The sequence below is a fragment of the Mycena indigotica genome (assembly GCF_014461135.1).
Source record: "Mycena indigotica strain 171206Taipei chromosome Unknown Mind.scaff0003, whole genome shotgun sequence".
NCBI lineage: Eukaryota > Fungi > Basidiomycota > Agaricomycetes > Agaricales > Mycenaceae > Mycena > Mycena indigotica.
Genome location: NW_023503002.1, coordinates 4,465,987 through 4,481,745, shown reverse-complemented (window position 1 = coordinate 4,481,745; position 15,759 = coordinate 4,465,987). Strand labels below are relative to the sequence as shown.

At 52.0% G+C, this 15,759-nt stretch overlaps 4 protein-coding genes across 4 annotated transcripts; 2 read left to right on the top strand and 2 right to left on the bottom strand.

The window, feature by feature from the left end:
* Positions 1-3,199: 3,199 nt before the first annotated feature.
* Positions 3,200-4,498, top strand: MIND_00391800 (uncharacterized protein; the record flags this gene model as incomplete). The annotated part of the gene is made up of 3 exons (XM_037360747.1): positions 3,200-3,230; positions 3,281-3,885; positions 3,935-4,498. 3 exons carry the CDS (start codon positions 3,200-3,202, stop codon positions 4,496-4,498), a joined length of 1,200 nt encoding a protein of 399 aa, XP_037223632.1.
* A 21-nt stretch (positions 4,499-4,519) lies between these two features.
* Positions 4,520-7,114, top strand: MIND_00391700 (FAD-binding-3 domain-containing protein; the record flags this gene model as incomplete). The annotated part of the gene is made up of 1 exon (XM_037360746.1): positions 4,520-7,114. The coding sequence occupies one exon, from the start codon at positions 4,520-4,522 to the stop codon at positions 7,112-7,114; it is 2,595 nt and encodes an 864-aa protein (XP_037223631.1).
* A 4,463-nt stretch (positions 7,115-11,577) lies between these two features.
* Positions 11,578-12,260, bottom strand: MIND_00391600 (Zn(2)-C6 fungal-type domain-containing protein; the record flags this gene model as incomplete). Its single annotated transcript, XM_037360745.1, has 2 exons — positions 12,087-12,260; positions 11,578-12,033 (listed from the first exon to the last, which is right to left on the bottom strand). Exons 1-2 carry the CDS (start codon positions 12,213-12,215, stop codon positions 11,578-11,580), a joined length of 585 nt encoding a protein of 194 aa, XP_037223630.1. The 5' UTR covers positions 12,216-12,260.
* A 1,007-nt stretch (positions 12,261-13,267) lies between these two features.
* On the bottom strand, positions 13,268-15,636 carry MIND_00391500 (uncharacterized protein; the record flags this gene model as incomplete). Its single annotated transcript, XM_037360744.1, has 13 exons — positions 13,268-13,285; positions 13,339-13,502; positions 13,550-13,694; positions 13,746-13,950; positions 13,999-14,105; positions 14,159-14,249; positions 14,303-14,477; positions 14,529-14,582; positions 14,645-14,762; positions 14,814-15,195; positions 15,254-15,406; positions 15,457-15,501; positions 15,548-15,636. The coding sequence occupies 13 exons, from the start codon at positions 15,634-15,636 to the stop codon at positions 13,268-13,270; spliced, it is 1,746 nt and encodes a 581-aa protein (XP_037223629.1).
* Positions 15,637-15,759: the final 123 nt, after the last annotated feature.

Below are 15,759 nucleotides of genomic sequence, written 5' to 3'. Positions count from 1 at the left end.
ATAATTTCTATTTATAGGAAGGCATGACATAATACATTTAACTAAGTGTCTTCTACTTTAAACCAATTAGCTCCTTAGAGATACATGTAAAGAATATCTCTATAATCTTTGCTTTGTTAGAGGGGGGTGAGGAGAGGCACTAAGAAGTATAATATAATTTTTAGATAATCACTGCATGACTTCCTCCCTCTAAACTTATTGCTCATAAGACAGAAGGTTGACTGAACTGTTAAGTCTATACTTAACGTATAGGTGGCTAAGAACAGCCGTGACAGGAATTATATAATAGTATATAGCACATATAAGCATGTAATAGGTATGATAGTAAATAAAACCTAATTAGATCAATTTCGCAGGTGTTAAAAGCTCAGATGTTTCCGTGGCCAGCAGAGCTATACCTAGAAAGGGTAAGAGATGGCAAGTGAGTGAAGATTGCACATACTGTTGAGAGGTATATATTTAAAATTACAAATTAGCATATTAAACCAGGATTGAAAAACAGAATAGATAGTTAAATATGTATTAGTAGTAGTGAGCACGTGAAGAAAAGCAGATATTATCAGTGTTATCTATCCCAAAGATGATGAGCTTACCGTAGCATGACCTTTGTGAGTCTGAGGAATCTGAGTATATCTACTAGTAGGGGTATGGTCTACCTTTTAGAAAGTGGTGCCCCTGCCCCTCTAGCATATTGTTCCATCCTATATTATATATCACCTAAGGCCTTTTAGGATTGACTAGCCCTAATACATGTGGTATGATTACAAATGGGTGGGGATTATAGTAGACCATTATATATCATTATGTCAACTTGGACCACAAGACCCAGCAAGGGCATATGCATGTGCGCTTGTACCAACTATGCAGCGGGGATGTCAGCACTAACTATGTGATAATGCTCACTGGAACCTCCGGTCCACGCTAGTGTGCTATAACATCCAGTGCAAGAACAGTGATGTGGCAGGTACCACAAATGGTGCTATAAGTCACCAAGGGGTGGAGGCAATACCAAGAACATAAGCAGAGGTGTTTGCCAACAATCTAAATTCTGGATAGAGTAATGTGTAAACATAGCCTCATCAGTTTCTTTCAAACTAACACCTAATTATGGTATTATCCACACAGCCATGGATGCACCCAAAGCTGCATAGATGGGACCATGGTCATGGGTTGTGTAACACCTATAGTACCATCCCCAATTTGTGGATAGTACTACTCTTAGGGATGATATTATGTATTAAACTGTCCTTTATAAGAGTGTTTTTTGGGACACCATACAATATACCCTAGCGGCCTATTACCCCCAGCATCAGATACAATATAGAATAACAACACTACACCACCAAGGTATCGAGACATCTGCTTGATGTCCTGCAGCAATGTCCAGTCACATCCAGCGTGATCATCCAGTCAACTTCAAATAGATATCTGAGCAGACTATGAATGTCAAATCTCAAAGACGTCAGTCTGATCACGAAGGTCCATTAGATGTCAGGGCAAAACATACCTTGGACGTCATATAGTTGTCTTGTAGAGTAGCGGGTCAAATCAAAAATACACCAGAATACACTTATTATTCTTCCTTAATTGCCCAAAAGAATCCGTCAAAATGCTTGAATTATATACATATATCCTGTTTACGGCTCATTATTGTACTGTGCTAAGAGGTCATCGTCTGTGTTTTCCTGCTCAGCCGTCCACGGTCGTCGTGGTAGTACTATCCGTATTTCCCGGCAGATCCTGCTCCTCGTCACTTTCACTTTCATCCGTTCGTACCCGTTTCCGCTTGGTTCCTCGACTAGCTGCAGTGACCCGGGTGACCTTCTTCGCATGCTGATTCAGGTCCTGAAGCCATCGCTTTGAGGCTCCGCCGATGACCTCTTGGAAAGTGAAGTGCTCGCCTGGCGCTGGTGGATATTGTTCGCGGTCCATCGTGTAACCAAGATGAAAAGCCCTGGGCAAGCGATTAGAGGGCGCAACAAGAGATGTTCAGATCTGTACTCAATACAATCGCTGGCCGGAAGCTCATATAGGCTCTCCAACTCGTCATCCACCTTCTCCCAGAATGACCGCGCTGAATGATTTTTCGACAGTTCGCGGCGCTAGAAAGGATACATCAGCTGGGTATCCAACACAGCGAGAGGCCACTCACAATGAGAGATAGGCGATGAAATACACCAAGGGTAAATGGAATGTCGGGGGCAAGACCAAGGACCTTGGTGGCGAGAGCAATCATGGAGAGGGGGTTTCCTTCTTTTGGGGACATAGATTGCAGGACCTGAAAGCGTCAGTTCAAAGGCACAAGTGAATGTAAGTGATCTTACCATGCTCTTCACCGCCGAAAGCGCAATAGTGATATGTCGCCGAACAAACTTTTCGAAGAGATCGTATGCCGTCTCGTTATCTTCCGTTGGGAAGCCATGGCGCGTCGAAGAGGTCAAGACTTTCTGGGAAAGCATTAGCGATGAGTAACGAAGTATCTGCGCTGACACACTATAACAACACGGTGCAAAGCACCGGAATAGAACTGAAGGTCGGGCAGAAGGACCACCGATTGACAGTATTTGCGGATTTTTGCCTGTGAGAAGGCATTCAGGAGTTGGATGGGACAGGTACTCAAGATTATACCGTGTCAGTTGTCGAAGGGGTCCAATTTTCCGCCCGTTTGAACGGCATGATTCGACATCTCTTCCTGGAAGGCGAGGTTTGAAATGAACTGGATGATTTCTCGCTCTTCCGGGTGGGTAGTCTGCAAATGGTGAGGGTTACGATGGCAGAACGTGGTTGCCACCCACTTCGAAGAATGTCCGTGCAAGCAAAAGCCTTGAGTCGTCTTTAATCTTGGCCTTCTTGAGAATATGGCCTCCGAATGCAACGCGTTGTGCAACCGACAGAGGCGCTTGTTCACGAGTAATGGCCAGAGGGTGCAGGCGTTCGGAAGCGGCAGGAGTAGACAGCTGGCTCCCCACAGCGTTGGAGCTGCTGAGGGTGGCGAAGGATGGGAATGGAGACGATGGGGGGTGCGCGCGGAATGTACTTGACGAGCGTTGCTGCGCAGCCTGCCTCTGGAGTTCAGCAAGTGAGATTTGGTGAGACATGGTGCAGCGAGTTCGTGGATGGTGGAAGAGCAAAAGAGAGTTGTTGTGACCGTGCCACAGACTTGGAGGTTGTGCTTTGTTGCCTTCGTCTCGCCGCCACCATGCCCAAAGCCCGATGGCAGCTCCCCGAAGGTATGAGCTCTCAGTTTATTGCAGTAGTCCAGCTGAAATGCATGCGCCAGCCGAACGAGAAAACTTTGAAATCTCCGCCAACGGCACAAAAATGCGATGTCGAGTCTGTCGTGAGGAAGGGAAAGGTTCCGTTGGCAAGTGGATAATGGAAAAGAGTGTCAAGACGCACCTCCAGACGCGAACACATCAGGCATGCGCTCGGAGCCACCAGCAGCGCATTGAGCAAGACGTGCTTGAGGCCAATCGAGTGGACACTGCATACGACGCCGCTGCTCTTGACCAATATCAACCTTCCACTGTTTCAGCCCAACATTCCATCATCGAGACGATGTTTTCGCCGCTGGATGCGCTTGTAATGGATCTGGACATGCCGAATCTTGAGGATAATGCAGCAGATTTGCAGCGAATGACACGGTGTCGAGAGGCGGATAAAAACGCGAGACTGGCGGATGAAACGGTCCCAAGCGAAGAGGACACGCTCAAGAGCGCATACCAGCGGCTGCTGTCGGCGGCTCTGGCCAGAGGGGAGCTGGAGCAGGACGAAGATGAGGGTGAGAGTGAAGAAGCGCTTGATCCGATGTCGTCCGAAGATGACAGCGACGATCAGCTCGAAATCGACGAAGATTCTGACTTGTTCCCGTTCCCCACGAAGACGGTAAGATTACTGCTCCACAAATTCAATGCTCTCTAAATCTGTGTTACAGTCCCTGCTTCTTGATCTGCTTGACAATCTGCCCCGTTGTCGGTTCACAAATGCTCAACTCTCTGTTATCATGACGTTCGCCCGATGTTTGGGCGTTCCAAATGTGCCCAGCCTTAAATCCTTTCGAAAGCTTCAAGCATCGCTGCAAGCTCAATGTGCGAGCGAACCTGAACGCGTCCAATCATATCAGGGAAATATCTTCTATGTCAACAATATCCGAGAAACTATTGCTCGCGATCTGGCCAACCCGTTGACTGCCTCGAAGATCCAATGTTACCCAGAGGAAGTCGATCCTGGCATGCCCGTCTCCGAGACTTGGCAAGCTGACCGCTGGAAGGAATTTACTCCATCACAGCTAACTCCCATGTTCTCCCGCGGGAATAAGCGGTTTTTCATTAACGAGCTCGCGCAGTGCTTCGACGGGCAATATGTCATTCCGCTGACACTTGTGATACGCAACGGGGTTCTCCACACAGATGCTTTTGTCGTGGCCCAGAATATGGATGGGCAGTGGGACCTTACAGACAATACCTTGATAACATTTCCTGTCGACAATCTTGAATAGGATTATCTGGAATTGTTGACGATGTTGGAGACTGGAGCTGACTCAAAACTGAGTTGGACCGTTGAATCACACTCGCGTGTGCCGGAGATGCCCAATCCCCTGCGTGAAAAGGCCAAAACAGCTCATGGGGAAGATTGCGACCTGGCGGTCTTGATGGTCGAAGTATGGCAAGACGACGCATCAGGCAATGTCTCAAAGCAATATGACCCACATCTCATCACCTGTGTTCGCAATACTGCCCTTCCGGGTCGTCTTCTGCAGCAAGACTTTCATATCCACCATGTCTCAAGTTCGCAACATGCCTCGGCGGGAGAGCAGTTTGCAGCAGTTCGTGATATCATTCGGTCAACAGAGCAAGACCCGATCCAGTGCTTCGACTCCCATTGCAACAAGAATATTGCCATTATTGTACGAGCCCCAGGACTTCCAGCCGACAATCCCCAGCAGTCAATAGAAGCGAGTCATATTGGCTGCAATGCTAATTTCCCGTGTCGCAAGTGTGCATGGGGCGCGACGACCATTGACAAAACCTCTCCCGAAATATACCACGCATGCCATCTGTCGACTGGTGTTAAGCGGACCGCAAGTCAAATCAGGGACCGTTTGCAGACCCAGCTTGACCTTGCCACCAGGGGTGATGCAAAGTCAATCAAGGAGCTTCAAATGGCAACCGGCACCAAAGACAAGGTGACACAATATTGGATTGACAAGTCGCTGGCCCGTTTTTCTCAGATTCAGGACCAGCAGCCTGATATTACGACCGCTGAGATTTCAACCCAAGTGTCCGAGTGGCTGCAGCACCAACCAGGTGATAAAATGAATCCTTTGCTCGATATCACTGGTCTCGATCCCGCGCAGGACACACCGGTTGAGCTGTTACACACTGTACTGCTCGGTGTAATGAAGTACATCTGGCATTTTCTAAATACCGCCCAATGGTCCGACAGTCACAGACAGCTGCTCGCTATTCGGTTACAGTCAACCGATATCTCTGGACTTTCAATTCCTCCCATCCGTGCTGCGTTCATGATCCAGTACCGAAATAACCTCATCGGAAAACACTTCAAAACGCTGATGCAAATTCTCGCACTCCATACACATGATATATGCACACCGGAGCAATTCTCTCTTATTCTTGCGGCTGCAGATCTTGGCGCCCGTCTTTGGATACCCGAGATTGATGACATGGAGAGCTATTTGGCAGATCTCAACATTGGTATTGCCAATTTACTGGATGCCTTTGATGTCGTTGATCCACTTCGCATCTTGGTCAAGATTAAACTCCATCTATTGGCACACTTACCGGACGACATCCGCCGCTTTGGCCCCGCCATCCGTTTCTCAACCGAAGCATTTGAAGCATACAATGCCATTTTCCGGGCCTGCTCTGTTCGAAGCAATCGACAAGCCCCCAGCCGTGACATCGCGCGAAAACTGGCATCTATTGAGCGTGTGAAGCACATTTTTGCTGGTGGTTACTGGTACAACCAGCAATGCGGCAAATGGGTCTGTGCTGCCGAAAGTGTACAGGAGCTTCTGGTCACCATACCTGTCTTCCAGCGGCATCTGGGTTGGGTGTCGCCCAAACTCGTTGAATGCGGCACTGTTCAATTGATCTCCGAAAAGCGTCAACCCACTGTTGATTGGGCAGGAAGCGGTTACTCACCATATTGGCGTGACCAGCTGGGTCCTTTACCCACTCCCAATAGCCGGTGGCGCTCTGCCCTCACTGTTGCAGCAAAGAATGGAGATCTCGTAAGACCCTTATGCTGGGTTTTTGCGCTTGCGTCGCCTGGGGAGTATATTCTCGGTCGTGTCACCAAAATCCTGGTTGCAGAACAAGTTCTCATTGTGCTCGAGCGCTTCGTGTGCACAGAAATTGTCCATCCCGACTTCAAGTGGCCTGTCATACGCCGACCCAATGGACCAGAGATCATCAACGGAATGACATCATATGTCCTTCTTAATCCACCAGCAATTCAGTTTGTGTGCTCCGTTGCACATGATTGTCGCCGCGGAGCTTGTCAACCTGTGGCTGGGGGCAAGGAGCGGCAAGAACGCGAGGATACAATCAGGGACACAAGTCTGCTGAAGCATACTGATGACGACCGATTTGTCTTGAATTTGGCTGCTTTTCACAACTTTGCAGAGATTCGACGAATTCTTCCTCGAGAGTACACATGTTTGAAGTTGTTGCATGATGACCGGGAGTCCTTCCATCGTGTCACTGCGCTGAAAGCACAAGACCTGCGAAAAACACGCCAGCAGAAGACCGCAGCCAAGCGGAAGGCCAAGACAGCCGAGAAGAAAAGGATAGCAGCAGAAGCGGCGACAGAAGCGGCTGAAACAGAGGCTCAGCAAGGCACAGAGGCAGATACTGCAGCTCAGAACCAAAAAAGGCGGGCTAAGGTTGCCGAGAAGAAGCGCTTGGCTGCTGTTGCAGCAGCAGAGGCGGCGGCAGCAGAGATGGAAGAAGAGGACAGTGATCCTGGGAGCAATTCTGAGAGCGAGGACGACTCTGACAATGATGTTGACTATGTTCCACAAGGGAGGATGATCCCGGGGGGGGACAGTGAACGCACTACCCGTGCACAAGCAAGGGCTCATGCAGTATAATATTTATGATTTATTTAGGCAATCAATGAATACTCAGCTGGATGTTTAGTCAAAACTATATACTGATGTCTAAGTAGATGTCTCTACAAGAGTATGTGAATAATAACCTGAGCTCAGGTCTTAGACATCCAACTGATGTCTGCTGATGTCTGAGTGATATTCACCGTTTTCTCTACCTGACCTTACCTGTCAGACTTGTACTGACCTGTGGATGGGTTGGTGGTGTAATAAGAAATTAATACCTAGATATATACTGAGGAAGAAAAAGAAAATTCTGGCCATCTCTCTGATCAACTTAGTTCACTAATTATATTTAGTAGAAAGCCTATTAAGTTTAGATCTTATGTTTAGCTTGATTTTTTTTTTATCAAGGTAAATGTAAGCCGAGTGTTTACAAAAGATTTCCTATCAATTGAAGACATAAAAAGTCTAGATAAAATCTAAGTGTTATCATACCTAATAGATCGCTGGGATAGAACCCACTAATAAGAACACTACATCTATGCTCTGAATATTATTTATGCTGGGTATGTCAGGAAAAGTGCCTATGTTGATTTGCTAGCTGGGCTTGATTATCTATAGGCTAGAAGATATCCATACACAATAAATGACTATAGCTGTTTTTGAGGTGTCCCTAGCCATATTTAGTTAAGATATAAGAAGCAGTGAATATTTCTTTCTAGGGCTTGGGACCCCCTCCCCCCCCTCCCTATATCCATGATAGGTATCTTGACAGCCCCTTTCTTCTCCCTTTTGCTTGCAAGTCACAACATGCCACCCTGCCCAGCGATGTGCAATGGGCCCCTGTCTTTCGGGATCATCACCACCCATCGGCTGCCGCGGGCCGACTGCCGCCATCATCATCATCCGCAGAGTCCCAAGCCCTCAAGCTATAAACCTGGCTTACATAGTTACCTTTAGATCACATGTCCTTCAGTCACTCACCTCTGTACCCTGTCATAGTCCTCGAATACAGCAAGATTCTGTTGTATTGGTTTGGTTTGCCTCAGTGTTTCCTGGTTGGGCCACCAGGTTTCCACAAGCCCGGCCTGGCTAAGCCTGGCCCGGCCCTCCCAGGCCCTGATGAGTCGTGAGTTGTTGAATGTATGTGACTGTGAATGCGCAGGGGTCTCTCGGGCTCCTCACAAATTGCCTCCATACACCGTCTTCCTCCACTGCGCCCATGCACATCACGGAAGTGAATCTGCACCAGTAGCTCCCAGATCATGTGATGCCCGTTCACTGTAGGCATGGGAACTAGCAAGACAATAGAGTAAAAGGAATTTTTTGTGCCTGAGAAGGTGTTATTGCAGTTTGCAAAAGTGTTAGCACAACCCCGATCAGGAATGATCATACTGTTTTGAGATAGGAAAGTAGGTGATTTGTTTCTCTGTAGTTACCACACCTATAGGCATGACTCTGATACCTAAATGCATCCTTTTTCGCGGCCAAATTTATGGGCCAAAAATTAAACCTGTCACTAGATAATATTGGATTTAGGTCATCTCTCAGTGCATCAATTCTTTCGCAAAGTAAAAACATCCAAACACATAATATTGAGAAGAAAAACACACACCATGTCTGTGACAGTTGGGATCAAACCCCAGCATCAAACCCAAAACACCGTGTTTGGGCTTTTACCGAATGCATTTTAAATAGGGAGTTGTCATGCACGTCACGGTCAGTCGGTCCGGTGCCCCTGAATTTTTTAGTGCATATATTCCCTAATTTTTTCTACCTTCCCCTTGGATGGAAAAGTGGAACAATGAAAACTGAGTCTTAACAGGCAGGGCGGCCCGCGGCGAACGGGCGCAGGGCAGTGCTAAACTAGTTAGTGTGATTTCGAGAGCAATGACTGTGTGTGCCGGTGTTTGCAGGAAAATTGAGGATGAAGCTTAAGGGTTGGGCTGTACACTGGCTAAGACATGGTACAGAGCCACGCACTTGGACAACATCATTCCCATTCACACGCTCTCTCTACATATTATAAAATCTTCAAAATGTGCCACCCACAACCCCGCCGGGAACGCTGATCCTCCCTGCGTCCGGGACACCCCCGACCGGCACCGGGACGAGCCCCTGCGGAACATTGATCGTCCCGGGATCCACGGCGCCGACCGGGACCGGGACGAGGCCCTCCGGCGGCGTGATGACCCCAGGGTCCGCGGGAGGGAGCACAACGGTGCCGTCGAACGGCGCGGTCGGGCCGTTGCCGAGCGCGGCGCCGGGGCCCCCCTTCGCGCGGATGATATCGCCCAGGATGCCGAGCCCGCCGCTGAGGAGGCCGTCCGCGGCCCCTTCCGCGATGGCGGTGCCCACGCCGGAGGTGGAACCTGAGGCGGGCTGCGCTGGCGCTGGCGCGGCGGGGCGGGCGGGCCGAGCGGAGGCCGGGGCGGGACGGGGAGCGGCGGGACGGGCCTGTATGGGGTTTGAGTGAGTGCTTCGGGCTTAAGTAGTGAGTAGAAGGGGGGGCGTACGCGGCCGACGCCGAGGCCGCCGCGGCGCGGAGCGCGTGTATCGAGCGCCGTGTCGACGTCGTAATCGGTGTCATGGATGATTGCGTCTTCGATGATGTCGGTGTCGAGCGCGGCGACGCTGTCATCGCGGCGGGTGCGGAGCCCGACGGGCGCGGCGATGGCGTGGAGTGATGCGGCGAGGAGGACGAGCGCGGCGAGGGAGAGGCGGAACTGCATAGTTGAATGAGAGAGAAGAGAAGATGCGACCGGCGCTGTGAATGAAAGATCTGAAAAGGTCCGCTGAGGGAGGGTGAAGAAGAACGAAGACAACGCAGGACTGACGCATTGTTTTATACCTCACGGTTCAGCCACCGGCAAGTCCGTCGTCGCCGAACGCCGCCCGGGCCGTCACGCCTGCTGGCAGACCCCGAACTGCGCACCCTCCGCCGCGAGTGGGCCCGGTCAAAACGGCGTCAACCTTGAGTAGCACTGCCGTCATCGATTTGAGCCAATCAAATGTGCTGCGAAGTCCGCGGAACTGACATCGTCAACGGTATCAATTGATCAGCGTGACTCATCACGGCTGTTGTTACCCAGTAACCGCCATGTCCGAGTTCTCGCTGCCCTCCCCCACTTTCGCACTCCCGCAGGAGCTCGTCGATATCATCGTACCCATCGTCGCCGACCACCGCTCTCTCAAGGCCTGCTGCTTGGTCTCCCGCAGTTTCTGTGCGCCAGCTCAGCGCCAGCTCTTCGCCTCCCTGGAACTCCTGCCCTCCTCCCGTGCGTGGCAAGAGGACCACCTCGCGCTCGCCAGCCTCGACGCGCTGCAAACACAATCTCCGCAGATCAGCGGGTATGTCCAGCGGCTCACGATCGACCTGGGCGGCCCCATCGCCGGTGTCCCTGCCTGGATCGCCGACGAGGCGTTCCCACGGGTTTTGCGTCGCTTCGACAGGCTCACAACGCTGGTCCTGGACTCCGAGCTGCATGGCCTACGACTGCCGAGACAGCCCCTCAAGTGGACGCTGCTTCCGCCCCCGGCACAAGCGGCCCTGGCGCACATCATGGTGCAGCCAACGCTCAAGTCCCTGACCCTCCGTGGCATCCAGTTTGCGGTCTTCTCTGAACTGCGCGACGCACTCGCAGGCCGCACACAGCTCGGACAATTGTTGGCGCACAATGTATACCTGAAACGTGCAGACGACCCGCAGTCTGACAGCGCGGGCACCGGTACCCTCTTGCTCGATTCATTGACCATTCGCACGGACGATGCTCGGTTTATCCGACATCTGCCGACACTGTTGCACATCCCGGCCCTGCAGGGCCTTAAGCTCCCGCTCCCCAGTAAAAAATGCGAGGACGCGGCCAGCTTCGTGCGTGACGCCCGGGCCCTCCAGACGCTGACCATCAACCTCCAACATGAAGAAAGTGCGTACCCTGTTTCTTTGCTAAATCTTCCCTAACCGATCACAGCGAAAACCTGCGGCCTGGCGCTGGACAACCTCCGGATGCTCGACACCCTCGAGATCCACTTCGACGTGTCCTCTCCCCGCCGCAGGACACCCCGGGCCGGCGCCTGGGTCCTCGGCCTTCTCACACCGCTTCTGCAGCACGGGGAATCCGCGCTCGCCGAGCTGACACTCAAGATTGACGCGCCCGCGGCAGACCCCGACAGTGTCCTTCGGACGCTCGGGCCATTTGTGCCGCTCTTTCGCGCTTGGGCCGCCGCTCAACAGCCGGAGGAGATGCCACTGCTGACCTTGCGTGTGCTGATGCTGGACGTCGACGATGACGACATCGCGCGCGTAGAGCGGGGCCTGAGCAGGCTCCTGGAGCCGCTGGACCTCGAGACGGACATAGAAGTGGCGTAGGCTGCACTACAAGTCACTGTCGTACGTTTGCTTTCGGAAAAGATAGGAGCAATCTCGAACTGCCAATCAAGGACGCGAAAACTTTGCGATACTGGCGTTTCTCGAATAATTACATTGAAGGTACAAACAGTGCTCAATACCTGGCATTCGGGGTGCAATACTCCGGCCTCGTCGACGGCGGGAAGGCATCAGTGCCGTACGCGTAACTTATCTCGGAATCGTCATATCCTTCTTGGGTGTTGAAAGGAGCCGCCACGCCGGGCGTCAGCGCGAGATTCGGATATGGCGTTCCGTCGGAGTATCGCGGCCGCGTGTGCGCCGGTGGCGGGCCGGTGTACGGCAAACTGTTGCCGTAAGCGACATGAGGCCATGCCGCCGCGGCGTATGGCATGTCGAAAGTGTGCTGATATGTCAATGCCGGCGCCGCGCGCGGATATCCCGCGGCCACCGGCGGGAGAGGCGGTGGGTAAAGCTGGAGATGTAGCGCCAGCGCTACCTCGTCTGCGTCGGGGGCGGGGAACTCGCAAACAAGGCCCTGTGATTCGCAGCGGGTGCATGTCGCGTTGTTCGGGTTTTCGGATGGCGTGCACTTGAGGTGTATTGGTCAGAATGCATGACATTGACATGTGGGTCAATGGTTACCTTGCGCTTCCGCCGACGGCAATTGATGCATGCCTGTGCCGTGCGAGCGCGTTTCGGCGCGTCGTCGGATGTAGCGGCCCTGGAGCTCGAATGGGAGCGGTGGTGGGTAGAAGTGCCAGTGGAAGGCATGATAGTAGTGGTGGTGGTGTCGATCCCCCTCCTCCGAAGCCCCCACTCTATATACCGTGCTCGACGGATACGAAGCAGGCCCTAGCCGCGTAGTTGACTAACGTCGCTCGCGCGACCAAGCAATGACCTGCAGCGACGGTCGATTATGTGCTGATCCTACACTCCAAGCGTCGAATCATTGCCCATCTTACCTCAGCAAGATGACATGCTCGGTAGTTTGTCCCTAGGTGAACACTCCTGCTCGCCAGCGCTGCGAGCGCTTGTGCGCACAGACTTCGGAAGGGACGGAAAGAGGCCGAAAAGGCTTTGCCGCCTTTGCAGACCCGACATTCGCGGGGACGCCGGATGTGCGAGGCGGTGCAACGTCCACAGCACCTGATAAATTACCCCCGACAATCCCGAGGACGCAATTTGTCCCCGTAACCGGATTTGCGTCGTTGTTTCCCCTCATCTTTGGGATACACGAGACTCCAAAGCCGGTTTACATATTCCCATCTTGCTGGCGTCCTCGTCACTCTAGCGTCTCTGGGAGCAGACAAGAATGCTCGGTGCAAGTGTATCACGCCGCTCGCTTGAGTCAAGACAGTGCCGCAGATCGTCGCTGTGTGTGATCTGCCAACAGATGGTTGTCTGCTTCCGTGAATCATGCCAAGCGAAGTGACGTGGTTATGGAGTCACTTTCTCTCTCTCTCTCATCCTCAACGCGCGCCTTGCCCGACGTCCCCGGGATACACTGTGGTCGAGATTTACTTCACGCGTACATTTGGTTGAGCACTCTGCTGGTCGAGGCCCGCTGGCCATTGGACGGAGAGCCGCGAGGTGTTGACCGTTTGGAGACCGACCGGAAAGTAGAGTCAGCACAGCAGGCGCGTGTATCACACTTGCTTATGGACGACCCAACTAACTGAAAGAATACCATTGCTTTTCACAAACACGCTTCTTCTGTGTGCCCTTGTCTCGACCATTCACATCTGCCGCTCGTACAAGATCTCCGCAGGCCCACTGTCGCGTCCACGTCGTCAACGCACCGCCAGCGCTAGACTTAGAAATGCTTACCGTTTTTCGACGCCCTGAGAGCTGTATGAGAAGCGCCCCAAGTACAGTAAAGACAAGGAACACGTACATCTTCTTTCCACGCGATCTGGGCCTTTAACTCTGTCGTGCCGAACGAAAACACCACCTCGAAACTGAATCGGTAGTACATTCCCCTGGGCCCAAATTGAGGGCGGAGGCTCTGAGCGGCTTGGTGTGTATGGGCGTGGATGCCGCACATTGTCTGATATTTCTCTGCGAAGGAGTCACAACCCATCACTCGAGATGATATCAGGACGGACCGGGCTCCACGTCGCGCCATCGTGGTTTGGAGTTCTTCCCCTGATATCGAAGAAGGTCCACCTCAATTGAAGTAAGGTGGGAAACCTCAGTCGCTAAGCGCGAAAAAGCCCCGCGAAACTCTTGTGTCTCCCTGACGCTAGTACCCTGATCAGATTGAGGGTCAATCCAATCCAAGAGAGGGAAAGGGATACATACTCGTGCTAAAATCACGCGGAATTGGCCGCCGATGGACAGTCGTCCGGCGTCGTTCACAAATCGTGTCTCTGAGCGCCTACAATGCTCAACGTCATACTCATCGTATGAGGTATACATCATAATCCCATAGAAATCCTTGGCGATCCGTGACTTGACAAAACGGTCAATGAAGAAGGAGACTGCGCCATCAGAAACAGCCTTGTTTCTGGGCGAAGAACTGATGAGTTAGATCGCAAAGTAAGATACTACGCACACATGGGCATCTGGACGCGAGACAACGAGGTTCATGGGGGCCAGTCGACGCTTAAGCTCGGAATGGAGCCAATCACTGGCGGCAAACCCACCAACGAGGAGAACATCCTGTTCAATATTGGTTAAGTACTTATTCGTACAGGAGAGTTGGAAAGGCAGACCGATATCGGAACTTTGGCCGACGACTGTTGAATGGCAATGGCCTGAACAATTGCGTCAATTGACGGTTGAAAGAAGGCCGCAACGACGGTTCTAAAATGGATGTTAGTCAACCCAGGAGTATGGTGACATCCAACGGGAAATACCCGGGCAGCTTCATCTGCCCGTTAAAAATGTTAAACGCCGCATCTTTGTCCCGCAAAGTCCCAAAACGGATGTACGACATCTCGCTCGGCTCTCTGAACTTGAGCTTCGTGGTTTGATCAAAGCACTCCGCAATCTCGTCAACGGCCTCGTGGTACTTGGAATTGCGTAACACGACTGAAATGAGAAGTATGAATGGGGCAATTGCAGATTACGCGGTGGACTGACCGTTCAGATACTCGCGAGCGTTCTTTGTGACGAAAACAGAGCCATCCATGAGACCTACGAAAATTCGGGTAAGAAGCCTGGGGAGCGTCGGATGAAGGGGGGCAAATGGGACTTACATGCGGTCTGGGCGATTTCCTCAAATGTGGAGCGTTTACCCGGCGAAGAGGTCTTACGATAAGCGCTGATGTCAATGGTTCCGCCTCCTGCATCGACGATTATGACTCCCTTCCCCGCCTTCAAGCCGCTTCAGCCATATCCACCCCATGAAGCAAGGGAAATACCAACGTTCAAAGGATTAGTCGCAAGTCCATTCACGATGCAGAAGTTAAGGCTTGCTTCTCCCTCCGTCACGAAGTGGAGTCTTCGATGCCCTCGGGAGCTATCGGGCACGAGGCGCGCGTTGACTGCAGCCTGGCGCAAGTCGGCCTGTTGCTCGCCCTCCCAGCCATTGGGATGTGTCACCACAAACTCAATGCTGTCTTCAAACGTCGTCCACATTAGCTCGCCGCCAGGAATATGTTCGATGATAAAGGTTCGGGCACAGCGGAACACATATCGGAGGAAGTCGCTGAAGATATCCACCGCAAGTTTGTTCGTGGGAAGCGGTGGAAAGTCGCGCCCTGGACTGGTGATTGCCACAGAATTTGGTCGCATATGAAGCTTGAACCTGAATTGCGTCAGGTAATGCCAGTGGTGCTCAATCTCGGACACTAGATACGACTTACCACGATACCATCTCCCATGCCTGCTTGATAGCCGTCTCTCTAATGCTTTCGTCCATAGCTTCAGCACCAAAAGCTTTTGCCTGACCACGCTTGTCGTAATAGACAATGGTGGGCACCTTCGAGTCTCCACCAAGGGTCGGCTGAAGCGGAAATCTGCGCTGAGAGATGAATCACCAGCTGCACTATCTGATCGTCGAAAGCACCTTGTCACCGGTACAATATCTGGCTCCCGACCAGGCTCGAGCACGCTGACGGCTACTTAGTTCCATCCGAGGCGTTGTGAGGAAAATGCACCAGTAGGAGATGCCCGAAAATGTTGTCCCTATGTCGATTCCAAGAACGAGCTTGCGTTGGTCACCATTGTAAGGTGGGCGAGCCGGCATCGTGAACGGGGAAAACAGAAACCTGTCGAAAGCGGACACGCGCTTTTAATCGGAGGTATATCGGCGAGGAACAAGCACGGTGGAGCTCAGCTTAAGCCTGAGGTTATACAGCACAAAGTAAAC